Genomic DNA, 20446 nt, shown 5'->3' with positions numbered 1-20446 from the left:
TCTCTTTTATTTTATTACCAACAATATTTTCTTGTACAGTTTACAGAAACATTAGTATCTACAACATTTCAGTTTCATTGTACTCGTATTACATGTACATAGAATCGTAATTTAGTTGTATTACATTTCCTTTTTCAAATACTCCACGAATGATCGACAGCACTTATGATCAGGCTAAATGTGCAGAAAAGACGAACATTGACACACTATATAAAAATATAGAGACATCAAAACCTGTAGTGTTGTAATATTTAAATGATAAAAAACATTTATCTAAATCGCATTTAAAATGCATTTTTTAAACTGATATCATAAACGTTTTACTTTGCATAAGAAACCACAATCTAATCATCGGGCTATTTGATTTTCTTCAAAACTTCAAAAGTTCTACGATTTTTACATTAACTTGATCGGTTTAGCGGCTGAACTTTAGCTCACTATACAATTTAGGGACCTTGAATTGCATTTCACACTTTTCAGGAACTCCGCGACGAAGAAGCGCGAGCCGACGAAACGTCAGACCAAGGCGACGCTACCCTCGATGAAGCACCTTCGATACACTCATCCCTCGAGAGTAGCATGCCGTCCTTAGCCGACGTTTCGCTACAAACTGGACAGAGTTTATTAGCAGAAGATGTTGAGAAACCGCAACGTCTCACCAAGCAAACCTCCACGAATCAAATTCCAATCTCGACAGTGGTCGAAACGCAAACCATCGACACGGCACAGCCAGCGGTCGAGACTCAAGAGACGATAAAGATCTTAAAAACCACGGAGGGCGATCACGAAGTGATCGAAATAGCCACGAAGAACTTGGCCACGGCCTCGACCTCCCAGGAAATTGTCCAAGAACGTCCTGATACGATAGCGGAGGACATCGTCGTTGATATGAAGTATCAAGACCCCACGAACACCGATAACACCACTAGCGAGTTGAACATCGTTCACGCGGCTCCACAATCGTTTGAGACGGTTTTGGTAGAACCAGACGATGTGACCACCGAGGTGGTGGTAGACGAAGATGGCTCGAAGAGGATAATAGTGAGGAAATTAAGACGGACTACAGTGACCAGTAGGCAGACCACGCAGCAACATGTGTCTTCCACCTCCACGGCAATCGGAGATGCTCCCTCCGCTGTTCAAGCGTTCTCCGAGGCTACTATGAGAGACCAGCAAGTTACCCTAACTACGACGAAACCAAACGGCACCATAGAAACCACGACGAGACAAATTTACGGAGGAAGAGTTGCCACCGGGACACCTTATAAAGATGTCAATGTGGAAGAGTTCGAGTCAGCCCCACAGTACACGCACATGATAACGCAAGGGCACATCAGGGATATCAGTCCGCAACCGTTCGAGGAAGGAGTTCTAATGGAAGGCGGTGAATACCAAGCAAAAACGTCGAGTGTTCACGCGGTGGTGCAACAAGTGACCAGAAGAGTAGTTAGGAAAACTAGAAGGATCATCAGGAAGGTGACGATCATTGATGGGAAGGAAACTGCCACGGAAGAAATAATAGAGGAACCCGAGGAGGTCGAGATCGACGAGAAGAATATACCGCATATAAGCATAAACGTGGTTAAACAAGAGGATCAGAGACGCATTGGTCCCGATGGGAAAATAATCGAAGAGAAAACACCAGAACGCGTCGTTCTCGAAGACGTTACAGACAAAGAGAGTAAAGATTCGAAGTTAGAGAAAACTGTTGAGGATGTTTCAGTACAAGGACCATTCTTTGGTGCGTTCGCCAAAGACATGCATCCGACCATGGAATTTCTCAAATCGGAAAAGAAGGGACCATCGCTGGAAAGTAAAGAGGAAACTGAAGGAAAACTATCTGATGTAGTTACTCGTGCAGAATCTAAAAGTCCACTGAGAGAAGTTCAAGAAGAACAGCTTGTACAAACTGAAGTCGGCGAGAGCGTGCAACCGGAAACCGCTGAAGCAATACCGGAATTGATAGTTAAGCATGAGGTAAATGGGGAAAAGTCGATTCGTTCTGCCAGTCAGGCGTTCATCGACGCTGAAGTGTCGACTGCTTTACAGAAGCAAGAGATACACGAGACGCAGGAAGAGCTAGCCAAATCTCCAATCGAGTCGGACGACGTCACCAAAGCGACCTGTAAGTCTGTCGATGCACCAGTAACCAGCGAGATACCCAGTATCAAACTAGAGGATCGCACGGTAGATGTAGAGAAGCACGCTAAAGGCACCGTAGATGTAATAGAAGAAAAGCAGTCGGCAATTGAAACAACGAAAGAGTCGACGGCACAAAAACCAGTTCACGTTTCAGGAGAACCTTCTCTACCTAAGGAATCGATTCCAACAACAATCGAGAGCAAGAAACCTGAACAAGCGTTACCAATTCACGTGAAACAGCAAATAGTGAAAAACTCGTTCGTTCCTGAAGTTGATTACTCCGTCGATGATTACATCGACGAAGCTCTGAAGCCAGAATACAAACCGATCTTTCATAAAGTGGAGATATCTCTGGCCGTGAAAAAGGAAGGGGAAGAAATGCCTACGGTGTCTGTGAAGAGTCAGGCTGAACCGGAAGCGGCTCCGTACCGCGTGGTCAAGGAGGACGTCGATATCAGATTGCCAGCGGAAAAGGAAAGCAAATCAGTAACACATGACAAGATCGTTCAAACCTCGCCGCGTACAGAACCCGCGGTCGTCACTTCGAAAAAGGAAACGTCGGAGAAAGAAGAAATCGCGATTGAGTCACCGATTAAATCCACGGAAACAAAACCAAGTGCCTCTAGTATCGCCTCGAGCATCGCCGAATCGATGGAGATCGACGTTGCGCTAACCGATTCCTCAAAGGATATCAGCGAAGCACCGCAACCAGACGTTACGAAAATGCTTGAGTTGACAATGTTAGAATTATCCTCGAAGCCAGATACGTCCGAAGGTGAAGACGGTTACGAAGCGGATAGAACGGTAGCGTTGACGACTGCTCCAGAAAACGAGAACGCGACGCGGACGAAGAAACGAAAGAAGAAAAAGCAGAGGATACGAAGTTTCAAGGAGGAAGAACAAACCGAATTCCCGAAAACAACTACTGACGAAGGGGAGTTCACTAACGGTTTGACGCCTGTGGAAACCGAGGATGTTAAGACCAGCAAGAAGAAAAAGAAAAAGAAGAAGCGAGAGGACGGTGATGTAAAAGATTACACCGCGAAGATCGAGGCGGACACTCAAACCGCTGGTCAGGAGTTTAATATTTCCGTCGCTACATCACCGAAACAGGATGAAGCGTCAGAAATGTATTCACAAACGTCACCACCTTTGATGGAAGAGACGAAGGTACCGGAAACACAACAAGAGGAGGTGCAAACTTCACTCGAAGTCGCTGAGATGATCGAATCACCGAAAGAAATTCAAACGTCTCCGTTGCCCGTGTCCGATTTAAGCGTGCAAACTCTGCCTGAAAAGGAACCAAGTTTGGAACACACCGAGATGCAAACTTCTCCACTTTCCGCGTTGGACTTCAGTGTTCAAGCTGTATTAGAAGAAGTGCCACAGATAGAAGAAATAAGTACCCAGACTGCAGAATCTCCTGTGACGAAAGTTGAGGAGTATGGTATTCAAACTAGTCCGATAAAGGAGCTCGTGTGTGTTCCAGCTAAGACCGAGGAAATTCAGGTTCAAACTGCAACTACGGATATGGTTTCCATTGAAGCACAGACATCGCCAACAATACCATCCATAGAAACGGAGACGCAAACCACGGAGAAGATCGTGGTCGCCATTGAACAGCAAACCACACCGCCACCCGTCGAAGATAAAATTCTATCTGTCACCGAAGTTCAAACGGTAACACCTGAAGTACCGGAAACTATAGAAATTGGAGCACAAACCAGTAGCCCGGAGAAAACAACGATGGACTTCAACGTCCAAGCTAATTTGATAGAACAACCGGTTGTTGAAGTAGTCGAAACGCAGACCACACCTCCACCTATCGAAGAGAAAATTCTGTCTGTCACCGAAGTTCAAACAGTGACACCGGAAGTACCAAAAACTATAGAAATCGAAGCACAAACCACCAGCCCAGAAAAAACAACGGTGGACTTCAACGTCCAAGCGGATTTGATAGAACAACCGGTTGTTGAAATGATGGAGACTCAAACCACGCCTCCACTTATCGAAGAGAAAATTCTGTCCGTGACTGAAGTTCAAACAGTGACACCAGAAGTACCAAAAACTATAGAAATCGAAGCACAAACCACCAGCCCAGAAAAAACAACGGTGGACTTCAACGTCCAAGCGGATTTGATAGAACAACCGGTTGTTGAAATGATGGAGACTCAAACCACGCCTCCACTTATCGAAGAGAAAATTCTGTCCGTCACTGAAGTTCAAACAGTGACACCGGAAGTACCAAACACTATAGAGATCGAAGCGCAAACCACAAGCCCAGAAAAAGCAACGGTGGACTTCAACGTCCAAGCGGATTTGATAGAACAACCAGTTGTTGAAGTAGTAGAAACGCAAACCACTCCACCGCCAATCGAAGAGAAAATTCTGTCCGTCACCGAAGTTCAAACAGTGACACCGGAAGTACCAAAAACTATAGAGATCGAAGCACAAACCACCAGCCCAGAAAAAACAACCGTAGACTTTCACGTCCAAGCGGATTTGATAGAACAACCAGTTGTTGAAGTAGTAGAGACGCAAACCACTCCACCGCCAATCGAGGAAAAAATTATAACTGTTACTAGTGTTCAAACGGTTACTCCTGAGACACCAGAGATCGTAGAAATCGAGGCTCAAACCAGTATCCCCAGTAGCCCGGAGAAAATAATGCTGGACTTTAACGTTCAAGCGGATTTGATAGAACAGCCTCCGCTCGAAGTTGTAGAAACACAGACTAGTCCCGAAGAAAGTCCGCGACAAATTGAAACTCAGGAAGTGGAGTCGCAGACAATTCAACCTGAACCGCTTCGAGAAACCATGATTCAAACGAGTCCAGTTTCCCCGGATAAAATGAACGTTTGTGAACTATCTGCTCAGACTAGCTTGGAGGATGTCAAAGAGTTGGTGGATGAACAGTCACAAACTGCAACGCCAGAGGTAATAAGAACGTCGGAGAGTTCGGTACAGATAAAGACGATTGAAATAGTACCGCACGTTGAAGAAAGCGTGCAGATTATTCCGGAAACTCGCGAGGATGAAGCACAGACTAGTGCCGAGAGAAAGAAGTCAATGGTGGCGGTTTCCCAACAAACGGATGCAACGCTGAAAGAAGAAAAGGGAGTGATAGTTAAGGACGAAGAAGGTAACGTGATAGAGATTACAAAAGACGTGGTGGACGCGTCGACGGATGTGATGACACCTCCGAAGCTTACAAAAATTCCAGTAGCACCTGATGTAGAAGTACAAAATATTGAAGAGCTCTCGGAAGCAACGAGAGCGGAGGATATAACGAAACCAGCGTCTGTTTGGGAGACGATTGCGAAGATAGGTGAAACAAAGGAGGAAGAGCATGTACAGACACTTGGTGAAAAAATGGCACCTAAGAAAGAGCGTGAAGAGTCGTCTCCATTAGGGAGAGACCATGGATTCGAGATACATTTGCAGGCAACCATAGAATTATCCAGTGACGCTACCGATACTACCAGTAAATTAACAGATACTTCACAAGATACGACTACTACCGAAGATTTAAGTATAGCAGATAAGCCGGTAGATACTAGCGTTGGAAAGAGACAGAAGCGAAAGAGAAGGCACAAAACCATCGAAATTTCCACCGGTGACAAGGATCTGGAGTCCATATTCGGACAACCTTTAGAATCACGGGATTTGTCCTTGAGATTGTCTTATTCCGACGTTGCTAAAAGAAACGTGGGTAAAGAGAGGCACCCTTCTGGTGACGATTTAGACAAAACTTCTGACGATGAGATTGCACGGAAGGAAGATTCTAAGCTGACACTCGAAAAAAAAGGAGACGAATTACAAGCACGTGTACAAAGTTCTACCTCATTCATGACGACGACAGAACCAGTAATGATAAAAGATACTCAGGACATATGGAACTTGGGTAAAACAGAAGGGGATGTGAAATCGGAAGTACAAGTTCCAATGGTTCCAGAAGTGCTCTCTCCCGAGCCAATGGATACAACGGAGGAGACATTCTCTCCTATAGAATCAGTGGCTGAAGAGGATGATCGGCCTAAGATAAAAACCTACGCAGACATCATTAGCGAATCTTCTAAGAAAACAGATCAACCTTCATGGGAATTAGCCCATCATGCGACCCCATTGATGGCTTCCAGTTCAAAAGCGTTTATACTTGCCGAATCCATGGAGTACGAGCCTCAACTTCAGCTCACTCAAAGCAGTCAAACTACCAAGGCAATCTCCGATCGGATGCAGAATCTTCGCAACGCTACGCAACCGAGTCACCTAGGAAATATTCTTCGGATTGCTCACTTGGATCAAATGGCAAATGAAAAATTAGCCGAAGAGCGAGCTGCGGACGTAAGAAAAGAACTGTCTCACTTAAGGGATGCTGCGCAAGAGAAGGACGCGGTCACTATGGAGGAAACTATGGTCGTGATCGTGGAGACGATTTCCACATGGTTGGAGACAATCGAATACAGAATCTTCTTGAGTAAAGAATGTCCCGCCGGTCCTTCTCACGACGACAAAACCTACGACGAATTGAAAGACGAAGTGGAGAACGTAGAAGAGAACATTCAAGAGTTGAATAACATTTGGAGAACGGTGGAAACCAATTATTCCAGTAACGATCGTAACAGTCTGCAAGAGTGTCTCGATGCTCTGGTACACCAGGTGAAAATGATCGAGGACGCGACCATCGACGGTGAAAAGCATCGCAGCAGTGAGCTCGCCAGATGGGACGAATTTGTGAACGGAGTGCGTAACATGTACAGGTAAGTTTTATAAAGTTCGATTTAAATTAGCATGATGAATATTTTTTACTCTACGATGTATAATATGGCAGGTTAATCGAAGAACAACGCAGACGATTGGACGACATAATCGAATTGGAAGCGTCGACGAGGTGGAAGCTTCAAGAACTGGACAAACTGGAAAGCATGAATCAATGTCACACGTGGAAAACGGCGGCCTTGCTAAGAGCCTCGCATGAATTACTGCGCGAGTACCCAGGGAAACATATTCCTGAGGAGTGTTACGCGGCTCACGAGATGACCAAAATGATCGAACACGGAATATCCATCGAACGCGAGCGTCTCCTGCAGCTGCTATCCCTGGCCGAGGAATACGAGCAGACTCTTCGAGAGTTCGCTCAGATCACCGAGATCGCGGAAAATTTATTGGGAAGCCCGATCTCCGTGATGAGTTTGGAACACCTTCAGGAAGAGATGCAGAAACACAGGAAGTTCTTCGTGAATCTGAACCACTGCCGAGCAATCTTGGAATCGTTGGAGGGCAACTTAGACCCGGAAACGAGAACCAAATATTCGGATCTCCATGAGGAACTGCATAGTAGGGCGATATCGTTGTTAGATCAAGCTGCATCTAGAGCTCAGCAAATGGCTTTAGCCGCGTCCAGATGGATCCTCTTGGAACAGGGAGTGAAAGAGGAACGGGGATGGCTTCAAGTTGCCCATCAACGCGTCCCTGACCTGCAGACGGTCACTTCCTCGGACTACGATCAATACATCTCATTGTATCAGGTACATATTAATAAAATTTAAATAATGTCAGAGGCCGAAACCTATAGAGAAATACAATTTCAAAATGAACGTGAAAAATTGCGTATACATAAATAGTAATTAGGAGTTAATTTGATTAAAAACAATTCTATTTATAAATAAGATTACACGTTAATGTTTGACACGTATCAATTTTCACTGATAGAATAATACCGCGAATTCTCGATTTATCTTTCAGTCACTCGCAACGGATGTCGCAACGCATCACGCACGGCTTATTCAACTCCTGAACGTGGCGCGTAGTTTACAAGATCTGGTCAACATCGAGGACCCTGAGGATCGTTACGGCGAAGCCTTAGATGTGATCCTGAAGCTACAGGATAACGTAGAATCGTCGTTGAGAAGATTGATGGCGTTCAGAGATAGCTGGGTCAATCAGGAAATTCTGATAAACCGACTGGAGAACTGGATGACGTCAGCGGAAAGGGAATTGAAGAAACTTCATGATCCATCAGGAGGTCACATACGTCAGTTCTGGGTAAGCAATGTAAAATATAAAGTCAGTAAAGAAATTAAAGACCTTAATTAAGTTATATAAGATATTTTTATTTGAAAGACATATTTTTAATTGACTATTTTAATATAAATCAGCAGTTTTATGTCAATTATACGTTAATAACACGGTTGAAGAATAAACTATAAATGTGAAATAATTTTGATTAGGAAATGAAAGCACAGTACGAAGTCCACAACAATATTCGAGAGGAAGCGAGCAACAGCTTCGAACAAGCCCTCAGAATAATCCCACTGTCAGATGAGATGTTACAAAGACAGTTCCATCGTGAGGTTCAGGACCGATGGAACGACGTGAGCCAACGAATTAATAAAATCCAGGAAGAGGTGACGCGAAACATTTCTTCCGAGGAAATATCGTCCAACGAGAAGCTGAAACTACTCGAGAGAGAATTGAACGAGTTGCGCGTAACCATCGACGGTTTCCACGGTGTTTTGAAAACCGAGGAGGAATTGGATCTCTACATCGAACGACTGACCGTACTTTTCGACAGGATTTCGTTGATTCAAGACGAATTGGGCCGGTTGGGCTTGCTTCCGGTCGCGGAGAACGAGAAAGTAGGCGTGCTGTTATCATCGGCGCGCAGAATCGAAGGCCAGATCAGCGAAGAGTTGGACGCTGCGCAGTTACTCAGGGAAAGGCTTCAGGCCATCCAGCGAGGGCTGACTCGTGTCAGGAAAGCTCATCAACGGCAATCATCTATATTGGATCAATGCGAGGGAAGCGAGCGACAGGGAAGCGAGATGGTCGCCGCTGCCGTCGATCGTTGCCAAACGGTCGCCGACGAACTCGCGAATTTATGGCAAGATATCATGGGACTCAGACAATTACTGCACACTCTGCCCACCGTGATGAGAGTCTCGGTGTCTCCAGTGAGCGTGGAACGAGACATCTCGAATCTTCAGGACGCGCACACGGACTTGGAGGCCAGGTGTACCAGACTGTTAACATTGCTGAAGAACAGACTCGCTTTGTGGAGGAGATTCGAGAGACAGTTGGAAATGGTGCAACAATCGGTTCAGGAGGCTGATTACATGATGGAGTTATTAACCGTTCAAGGATCTGTCGACTACGACAGGTTGCTGAAGGCCACTGAAAGACTGGAGGTAAGTTTTCTACAATTATACAATTTGATAATTAGGGACAGATTGTTACGTTGATTAAAGAATTTTAATCGAAGCAATGAAATCGCAAGTCCAAACGATCCGAGGCATTCAAGATTTACGGTATATACCGCGGATCGTGTGTTCGAACATTCCTTGAAAGTCCCGGAATGCGTTAAAACTTGCACAAGTTTGAATAACTAACCCGATGTGATGGTATCGACCGGCCTGATTTCGCGCGCCCTCGACGCTTTCAATCGCTCGCTGCGATTGAGGGAACTTACCTGTTCTATAGACGAATAACGTTCAAACACATTCTGTTACGAGTTCCTATTTCGGAAATCCGATCATTAAGTTGATCATACAGTCAAATTAATCAACTCTATTGGAAATAGCTGTTGCGTACATGGTGTCTCACATGTGGCTTCTCAAATATACCTTTCAATTGCGAAAGTGCAAGAAGCATATGGCATGAAAGATTCACTTAATATACTAAATTCTATAACAGTTTTCTCGGATTAAAGAAAATGATAGCTACAAAATCGCAATTATTAAACTTACAATAACATGTAATTCATTCAATCCCAGTTTATATTAAAGAGTCTATATTCTTCTAGTTTGAAATGTCATATAGTGAATCATTAAATAGAAATGCAGGAGGTAAAAATTCGATCAATCGGGATATATATAAAAGTGTATATAATTTACATACAGAGAGCAAAACACACTTCCGCACGTTTGCACTTATTTCAGCTTTGGTTTGATTGGCAATCGATCGATCGACAGTCTCTCTCACCGGAAGACGCACTTTCCTCCGTAATAACCTTCGCCACGTGCGAAAGAGGAACTTATAGTACGTAGTTATATGCGCATTTTAAACGATGCGCAAGCGCTATTCGCACGCGAGCCCGGGATCGGTGTTATCGAGGGTCGCTTACTCTATCAGTGGCACGAGTACCGTCGTCGCGGACTCATCTCGCGCGCGCGTTTGAAAGAATCTCATTGCTTTCGGTGACATTTAAAGTGACACGCGAGGAGGTGTATTAGTTAAATTCTATTCATGATGATTGATCAACTTTGATGTGAGATGAAGAATGAGGAACAGTGGTGACGCGATTGACGTAGACGATCGATGCAAACGATCGCGATCGCGACGGACAGTCGAGGATGCGAGTATACATACGACAACGAATCGAATTGGCTGATCGGAAGTGAGCATTGAATATTCATAACAAATGGCTTAGCCGAAAACACTGCTCGAATCGAATTCGTCTCATTATTGCGTTATAATACGTAACAAAGATTTAATACATTTTTATGAAAATTGCTTTTATTGAAAAATTGTTTCCTTTTGTCGTTCTTTAAAACTGCCAAACTTCGTATTATAATAGAACCTCCATTATATGAATATCTATTATCTAAACAGTATATTTCTTATTACAATATCGTATGTAAACATACAAAATGCTTGTGTGCACATTTGTTTCTGTATTATATGAAAATCCTATTATATGAATACGTTTGTTCTCTGACTAGATTATACAATGGAGATTTTAAAGTACTTTAAAATGATATTTTTGAAATCTCTGATTTATCGCGTGAATATCCATCATACATTTATTAAACAATTCACAGATTTGTTATTCTACCTACGTACCTAACAAAAACATTTTCTGGAATTTTGTTCCTATCGTTATATACAAAAACGAGAACGTAGTCCAAAAAATATACTAGCGGAACATACCCAAACAGATGTTTTTGGAGGGGACATAGTCAACAGCTGTATGCTACAGATCGGAATTTACTCTTTTCACTTTCAATGAAGTAAATGACATAACTTTTACTGTAGATGACTTGTGTTTTCCTTGTCGAGAGAAATGATTAATCGCATTTAAAAAACGCTAATGCGTGATTGAAATGACACGGTTATCTACGGGGTAATCATCGTAATCAACAACAGGTCAGGCGAAATGAATCGTCCTTGAATAACGGATATCAAGTCGTCGAGCATAATTCCTCATTTACATATCTGTCAGACGAAGGCACGGTACCATGAAATTTGTTAATTCTACGTGACACTTAATTAGCGACGATGCGTTTTAAGCAGAATTGGTCCATGTATTCAATAAGAACTGAACCATTCAAGGGAGATAGTGTTTAGTCGACGTGCTTAATGCAGAGCGAAGCAAAGCGTGCATTCATTAAGAACTAACGAAGATAGTAAAAATGTACGCATTTATTTGACTAAAGTGTGCAACAAATACGGCAACAAATTTATGTGTTTAAATACATAAATGGAGAGAACACGCCGCAGACGTAGCTCGCTAATCCATTTTGATATAATTACGGAATGACATAAACGAGCACGATGGTTGAGACGCATGACGCAGTGATACGGTATGTAAACTATGCCACGTGGAAAAGCCCGGTTTTAGACTCGAAGAGAGCTAATGTTTACGATTCCCTCGTTCTGGCAATCCTTTTAAGTTATACGTTCCACGAGTCGAAATTATCAGTGACGAATTTGAGAATCGAAGCCGAAGTTATAATTTGGCGATAACTATGAAAAACTGCAAGGCTTTACGACATTTTTACTATACTTATGTATGTTTCTCAAGCTATCGGTATTTTTACCTCTGTTTTATATCGCTTTTATTTTTCTATTGAATAATCAAATATGGAAATTCATACACGTTTACGTTTTGGGAATTTGTTTCTGTATTATATGAAAATCCTATTATATGAATACGTTTGTTCTCTGACTAGATTATACAATGGAGATTTTAAAGTACTTTAAAATGATATTTTTGAAATCTCTGATTTATCGCGTGAATATCCATCATACATTTATTAAACAATTCACAGATTTGTTATTCTACCTACGTACCTAACAAAAACATTTTCTGGAATTTTGTTCCTATCGTTATATACAAAAACGAGAACGTAGTCCAAAAAATATACTAGCGGAACATACCCAAACAGATGTTTTTGGAGGGGACATAGTCAACAGCTGTATGCTACAGATCGGAATTTACTCTTTTCACTTTCAATGAAGTAAATGACATAACTTTTACTGTAGATGACTTGTGTTTTCCTTGTCGAGAGAAATGATTAATCGCATTTAAAAAACGCTAATGCGTGATTGAAATGACACGGTTATCTACGGGGTAATCATCGTAATCAACAACAGGTCAGGCGAAATGAATCGTCCTTGAATAACGGATATCAAGTCGTCGAGCATAATTCCTCATTTACATATCTGTCAGACGAAGGCACGGTACCATGAAATTTGTTAATTCTACGTGACACTTAATTAGCGACGATGCGTTTTAAGCAGAATTGGTCCATGTATTCAATAAGAACTGAACCATTCAAGGGAGATAGTGTTTAGTCGACGTGCTTAATGCAGAGCGAAGCAAAGCGTGCATTCATTAAGAACTAACGAAGATAGTAAAAATGTACGCATTTATTTGACTAAAGTGTGCAACAAATACGGCAACAAATTTATGTGTTTAAATACATAAATGGAGAGAACACGCCGCAGACGTAGCTCGCTAATCCATTTTGATATAATTACGGAATGACATAAACGAGCACGATGGTTGAGACGCATGACGCAGTGATACGGTATGTAAACTATGCCACGTGGAAAAGCCCGGTTTTAGACTCGAAGAGAGCTAATGTTTACGATTCCCTCGTTCTGGCAATCCTTTTAAGTTATACGTTCCACGAGTCGAAATTATCAGTGACGAATTTGAGAATCGAAGCCGAAGTTATAATTTGGCGATAACTATGAAAAACTGCAAGGCTTTACGACATTTTTACTATACTTATGTATGTTTCTCAAGCTATCGGTATTTTTACCTCTGTTTTATATCGCTTTTATTTTTCTATTGAATAATCAAATATGGAAATTCATACACGTTTACGTTTTGGGTATTCGTTTTATTAAAATATTTTTATACCAAATTGTTGTAAATTAAAAAGTAAAGTCACATGATAGAGTACACGAATGAAGAAAGTTAAAATAACAAAAAAAAATTATACCGCTAATGGTAATAGCAGAAATTATATCATAACACTTGTATTTTAAATATCCAATTATATGAGTAATATTGTAGAGATGCGCTGTGTGCCAGGCGGAAACTCGGGACCAGCCTCAACTTCCTGTTCCGTTACGTATCGCGATTCCGCAGCCGCAATTTCGTGCATTTAGTAACTTCCGGCCTAGTGAAAAATTGATCAGCTCTGTTGAAATTGACAAGTGCATCACACACTGTGGCACGAATTTATCCACTATTATACATTATTCATTATCATTCAGATTAATTATGTCTAACTCGTCTTTCGGAATAAACCCACTTCATTACGAAATTTGTATTCGTCGATTAAAAAGATCAATGGTGCAATTATCATAAAAAGTTTGCAAACATATGCATGGAACTAAAATACGTTTCCAGGATAATAAAACTCGGTACGAATATTACAGTGCAGAAAATAAGTAAACTAACTCGCACAGGAAATGAAATTGTTTCTGAATTGCTTAAGTACCACTTAGGTACATTTGTTTGTCATAAAATGGAAAACTGTTATACGGAATTGAACTGAATCGGAGTTTCGATTTCCGCTTACAGTTTCCCCGAAAAATTCTCAGTCGGGTGAACGAACTCGAGTACACGACGCAAAATTAGTCCAACCACGCTTTGACCGAATTCACGGCCCGAAACGTGCTCTCGGTCTCGTGACTCAAAATTATTTATAGTACGTACAGTGGGTCAAAAAAGTGTTGGCATGCACGAACGTTCACTTTCTTTTAAACATCTTTACGCGTTCAGGTGACATAAAGTATAAAATATGTTGTATATTCTGGTATTTCTGACATACATGGTTCATAAATACTTTTGCAAAATCTTAGCTATTCTAATCGGTGGTATATAATGTGTCGCGTTTGAATATTAATTTCCAAAGTCACCGAGACAAATCTAAATTAGATGTAAAGTGTAAAAAGAGAAAAAAATTCTTTATTTTTGCGTAATAATTAAGCGAAGGATTGTAAACGTTTATTTTATAAATGTTTGCATTTGAGAATAGAATATATTAACATATACGAAGTAATAGACAATGAATACGAATTAGGAAACGTTTTCCTAAGGTCTCCCAGGTTAATAGTTACGATGGTCGCAATTAACCAAGGCCATTGGACGAACAATATGTATGTATGTACGTTGCATACGTTTACCGTGTCTACAATTAACCATTTATACAAAACAATAGGACAATGTCGAACTTCCTTTTTTCCCTCGTATACACTACATAATATATGTATCTATTAATTCCGCTGTAATTCAAGTTGTTCACGATTCCACGTGATGGAAAGGAACGAACCGTGAGCCGCATCGTATCGATGTAGAATATCATAGGACGTACGTCACAGATAATTTTAATCATTCGCAATAAGCATGAAATGCGTGCAAAGTGTATTTTCCCTAGTTCGAAACGGTTCGATGTGCGCGGCGGCTCGTATAAACGATGAAATCACGGGACCAACGCGTTATCCTCGATTGCGTTATTCCCGCATTAACATATGAAATACTGACATATCGGCTGTTGCAAGAAGAAAGCAATAGCGGCCGACACGGAGGCGGGCAATCGGCCTTTACAAACTCAATTAATGTTTCGTTGAACTCAAGACCCAATAAAATAACCGAGCTCGCTCCTTCGATTCGCGTTGTGGCACATGGATTAATAAATAAGCTTAACTGATACGCTTGTAACGGCTCAATAGAATAGACATACGGGAACTTAACTAACTATCAGATCTAATTCCCATTGTTCCTCTTCCTGAGAAAATTGATATTTCATTAAAGATAAAGAATATTGTATAGAATAGTAACAGTTGCTAACGTCGATGATTCATAAGAAATATAGGAAAAAGATTAGATTTTCGTATTATTATAACTAAAATGTTTACTGCAAAGATTAAATACACACAGGATGAGTCAATAAGAAGTATCATATATACACACAATAGCACATACAATAACTAGTTGTTTAATGATTTTATGCTGTCTACGAATTTATTTGTATGACGAAGATCATTTAATAAATATGTACTTGCATTCTGAATAAATATATTGGTATCAGTCTTTATAATGAAATTACCAACTAGTGAATCACATTACATGATTATTTCTTACTGACTCGTACTCTACATTCAGTGACCTAACAATTTGTGAAGAGATCAGTTCAGAAAACGAAAGAGAAAGGACGTTAACGATACTTTTTGTCCTGTTTTCAGGGTCTCAGCGGTGATTTGGGCGCGCGCGAAGTTCTCATTGGCGAATTGCGGGAGGCTGCCGAACCTCTGCGGGAGGGTTGCGCTGCAGAGGTCCGCGAGAAGGTCGAGGCGGCGGTAAATGAGGCCGTACAGGCCTGGGAAGACACCAGGGCCGAATTAGATGCCCTTTGCACCAAGTATCAACACGCATGCAGATTGTGGCAACAGTACAAAGACTCGAGCGCAGCGGTCAAAGCCTGGGTGGACACGCAGATGGACAGTGTCGCCAACCTGCCACCCGAAGAGGCCGTCAAACATATCAAGGTAGTGTCTCTTATTTCAGCCTCCCTACCAAATAGTCATCCCTTCTGGAAATGAATTAAAATGAATGAGCCCGATGAGCATCCAGTACTTAGTTTTTTATATTAAAATTTTGAACAAGCAATTACATATATTCAAAGCAGTCATTCTTTAGGATAGAATTGCATTTTATTAATATATACATTTTGTAAAGTGATCAGCTACTAGGACAGTTACCCTACTCATATTTCTTGTAAATATAATACGATAGAACCTCGAAAGAGATAGGAGAGATCCCTCCAATTTCAAAATTTACACATCTGCTTCGTTAGTCAGTTTAATACTGGCTGCCATTCTCTCTCTCTCTCTCTCTCACACACGCACACACACATACACTCTCTCTATCTCTTCAGGGCGATGCTTTGAACTTATCTATACTAGAGGAAACACGAGATACCGCGTTATCATAAAACTGGGAAGAAAAATTTGGGTTAAAATGAACAAAAACGAAATGTGGACAACTTTCGTGAATTTACGGTTAACATTCAAAACAATTATGTTTCAACTCTTTTCAGAGTTATATTATCTTAGCCGACGTGACTCATTTACTTACTGTGCCTAATGAATTGGAGAAGGTAGTAAACCGACTAGGCAAACGTGATAAACTAATCAAATGTTTTGCAAGTTTCGGTTAGGCACGTAGATGTGAAAGAGCAATCCGAGCAAACATCGAATACCTTATGAGTTTAAACGTTTGCAAAGTAAATCTTTAATCGATGGAACCGCTTACAATTAGTATGCTCCCATTGTTAGTTTAGCGTAAAGTACTTCGGCAAAAACATGACGATTTATGCCAGTTTCGAATACTATCGTTATAATGCATTAGAAATCGATGATATAATATTCATTATTAAACTGTTTTATTTTAAGGAAAAAAAATCATAAATTAATGAGAAACTAATAAATCATCATCTGAAATTATAATATAAAAGCATAAAGAATGACCAATACCCACCAAGAAATATCATCCCTAACGTTACATATGGCAGTGATCCCTGACTCCACCCTTCCCTAGAAACATCGTTGAAAAAGCTACTAAGCCTATACAGACACAGGCTCCTTTGAACAGAAGCCTCGGGATATCATCGTCCCCACCATAGACTAACAATAAGTGCCGCATGACGCGACTAGGCACGATTCACCCTAACACATAAGTGTTCCGAAACGTGGCTGCGAGCGAGGGTAGGTCGTTGAAATATACGGAGTCTTCTCCCCACTCAGATCTGGGGTATGCGCATCGATCCCCGGAGACGAGGACGCCAGTCAGGCCAGTCTGGTCCAGAACGGCGAGACGCTTAGTTTCTCTGCATTCCCAGAGTTATTCTCGTCCGTGCTATCTGCTCGCGTTTTCCGTGCGTTATTATCGTTTCACGCGACGCGACGGAACGCGTGCATCGCGTTTGAAATCTCGGCGTGCTCGCCGAGAGGCCGCGCAATTATGCGCGCAGAGCCAACGGTGGTGGCCAGAAGCGGTGCCCGGTTTCCGGTTAATCGAAAATTCGAAACATGCGCTGGAAGTCCGTGCAGCACGTGTCCAATCCGCTCCGTTCTAGCGAGAGTACAACGCGCGTGACGCGGCGTGAAAAATAGGAACGATGCACGGTGACCTAAATTAAGAATCATGTGTACGCCCGAGGAAATGAAGGTACGATCGGAGGGGTACATACTGCGCGGAAGGGCGTTATGTTTCTCTTGTGAATCTGTGCCGGATTATCGATCCTCGCCACCTTTTATTTTTTGCACTTTATTACGTGCAATGTCGACTCTGACTACATTTATTTAAATTTCATCATGTTTCGATAACTTTATATGTTCGCGAAGCGAAATAGGATTTTGTAATGGAACGAACTGGAATTGACTATGTGCGGAGGATCTTTTCGTGGCACTCTACGTTACTTAATCTGATCAATTCTAGTTTGCTTTTGTCTGCTCATAGTGCTCCAAAGACTTCTTATCAATAAATGCAATTATGTGATAATACATGGTTGAAGTATTGAATACCATATGTTCTCGCGTCACTGGTTCTGAAAAAGGTCCGTTTCATTGATAAATGAATTCTAATAAGTGTACGTATGATTCTATACGACTTCTAAGATACAATCACAGATTTCACTGAATTTAATATGTTCAAACACGAAGATTAAGAGCGACTAAGAACTTAATATATATATATACGACTACACCATAATATTTTCAGAAAATCTGCCTGTCATAACTTCTTCAAACCAGAATAAATACTCAATTGTTCAACTAAAACTTCTTTCTATTCTCAAAGAGAAGAGAGTTTCTTATTTACACAGAAGCGTATTACAAAGTTTAATTTAATATATTCCATTTTATAAGTTTTCTCCGAACAAAAAAAATAATAGTTATAAAATTAGAATAATTTTATAATTAATTGAAAATTTTGACAGCTTCATTGAAGCCCTGCCGAAAGCTCAATCGACTAGCACCTGTCACTTGCTTCACTGACTTTTTCATATGTTCTCTCTTTTTCTCTCTCTCTCTCTCTCTCTCTCTCTCCCATTCATTCGTCCCTACCATTCATTTCTGCGCGCGTCATCCATTCATGAACATTCTCCTACGTCCTACGTCGTCGCGACCTGTCGTCAGTGCGTCTATGGCTGTGTCGAATCACAGATGAAATTCAAATTTAAAAAAACAGATTCATACTGAGAGCTTATACTTTTGTCAGCCTTCGTATCTCCACTTTTTTCTCAAGCCACAAACATTTATTTTTAGCGGTACGGTCAGCTCCCCTATCTTTAGCATGTAGTTAACAGGTTTCTGGAATCTCAAACCGTACATGAAGCTATGATAAGGATAGTGCGACACGAAAACATTTTAATTATACCGGAGCTAACCGTGACCGTTAATTTAGAGAGACAAGAGTCAAGATAATAATGGTCGTACTTGGAGTAATATCATATACATATGCATATGTATGGATGACTTTTTAATTCAAAGAGGAGCATTAAATATTCGGAACTTCCTTTTTTTCATTCGTTCATCGGTTCTTTCGTTTAAACGAATTCACCTAAACCTTCTTATCATAATCTTCATTTAAACATCTGCTATCACCATGGTAATAAAAAAAAATCAAACACTTTCCTTAAGTTGAAAATTATTTCATTCAGAGAAAAGATTAAGTAAAAAATATTACTTTTAATAACTACAATCTTAGACAGTGATTTCAAGAACCTTCTATTTATTATAGGTTTGTGAAGAGACGATGGCAGAACACAAGGAGAGGTTGGCAGAGCTCCGAGGGCTAGTGGCGCAGATCGCGTCAGACGTCGGCCTGGACGCGAGCGGACCTTTGCATTGCGAGGTGGAGGCTCTTGGACAACGTCTCGAGGACGTCCGCGAAACCCTATCGTGTCTCGCGGACGCTGCGGATGCCCGTGCCCTCAACCAAGAGCTAGCACGTGGCGACTTGTGTCACACGAAAAACTTCCTGGACTCGGTCCAACAGGCAAGCATAATTATATAACTCTTTCCGTGGACTGTTTCGTTTTTAACGCGAGCCTGTTCCACAATATGAATTTAATGTCCCTTTGTTTCACCTTTTTCTTTCCATCCTGTTCGTGACAAGCTGCTAACTGTGTAGTCTACAGTTTTATTGCATAATAAATCAATAGTACATAGGGTAGTAATTTATTACACTTACTCTTAGGCATAAAGGTCGTTGTAAGAGGTATGGCCACGGTAGCTGTGCTAAAATTAAAAACATGACTCGAACAATTTAGTACATAGCCATTTGGAGCCGAAAAAATACAGAATTTTTTTTAATTACTTTAAGTCTTAATTGAAAAGTGCTTTTATTTAATTTTGCATTAAATTATTTCTTTTTAATGTAAAAAGAAATGTTTTTATTAATCATTTTAGCGCCGCTACCATGGCCACGTCCTTAAAAAATTTGTAGCTAGTTATCGAACTCTTAAAATTGAACAATCATTCATTCATTATTTCCCTAATTTAATTTATCTCTCATTTACTGAATTGACACAACTGAAGAAAAGGTTTTTCCACACACTGATTTAGAATGAGATGTATGAATAGAAGTTATTTAATGATGACAAGTTAACGTGCTATTAGCTGCGTTGAATAATTCATGATGCATTAGGATAGTAATTCATTATCCACCTATCGCTTCGAAGTCGTTTACGTGAAGCGTGACAGGTCTTTAGCACGAGTACGCCTGGAATGATAAATTTGGATCGCGATTTGCTTTTACCCAGTAGTTTTCGGAATTTGTAAATATTCTGGTGTCTCGCCTATCGACGGAAAACGTGTTAACACGTGCGTTTAACGGCATGCAGTGAGTAGTGCGCTCGTGTTTATTTAAATTAGCATTCAACTTACTCGCGGTATAACTACCATAGTCTTCTTCGACCGAGGTCATCGTTCGGAATAACGATGGTACCCACATAACTCGAATGGGACTTGATCCAATCAAAAATTATCAAACTGTAAAACTTTT

General features: G+C 41.1%; 1 protein-coding gene across 5 annotated transcripts in view; it reads left to right on the top strand.

Moving 5' to 3' along the window:
• The window catches only part of Msp300 (Muscle-specific protein 300 kDa), an 87877-nt gene that overhangs the window by 59224 nt on the left and 8207 nt on the right, over positions 1-20446 (top strand). For 4 of the 5 annotated variants that reach the window (XM_026813314.1, XM_026813316.1, XM_026813315.1 and 1 more), the window contains 6 exons: positions 481-6902; positions 6974-7670; positions 7888-8187; positions 8373-9329; positions 15625-15927; positions 19181-19438. In XM_026813314.1, the coding sequence (XP_026669115.1) occupies positions 481-6902; positions 6974-7670; positions 7888-8187; positions 8373-9329; positions 15625-15927; positions 19181-19438 (8937 nt within the window). The remainder of the gene's footprint in view (positions 1-480; positions 6903-6973; positions 7671-7887; positions 8188-8372; positions 9330-15624; positions 15928-19180; positions 19439-20446) is intronic. The other variant, XM_026813317.1, reaches the window with a different exon arrangement.

The sequence above is a fragment of the Ceratina calcarata genome, unplaced genomic scaffold (assembly GCF_001652005.2).
Source record: "Ceratina calcarata isolate Rehan_Ccalc_2016 unplaced genomic scaffold, ASM165200v1 scaffold328.2, whole genome shotgun sequence".
Classification (NCBI taxonomy): Eukaryota; Metazoa; Arthropoda; class Insecta; order Hymenoptera; family Apidae; genus Ceratina; species Ceratina calcarata.
This window is presented reverse-complemented; position numbering and strand designations above follow the sequence as displayed.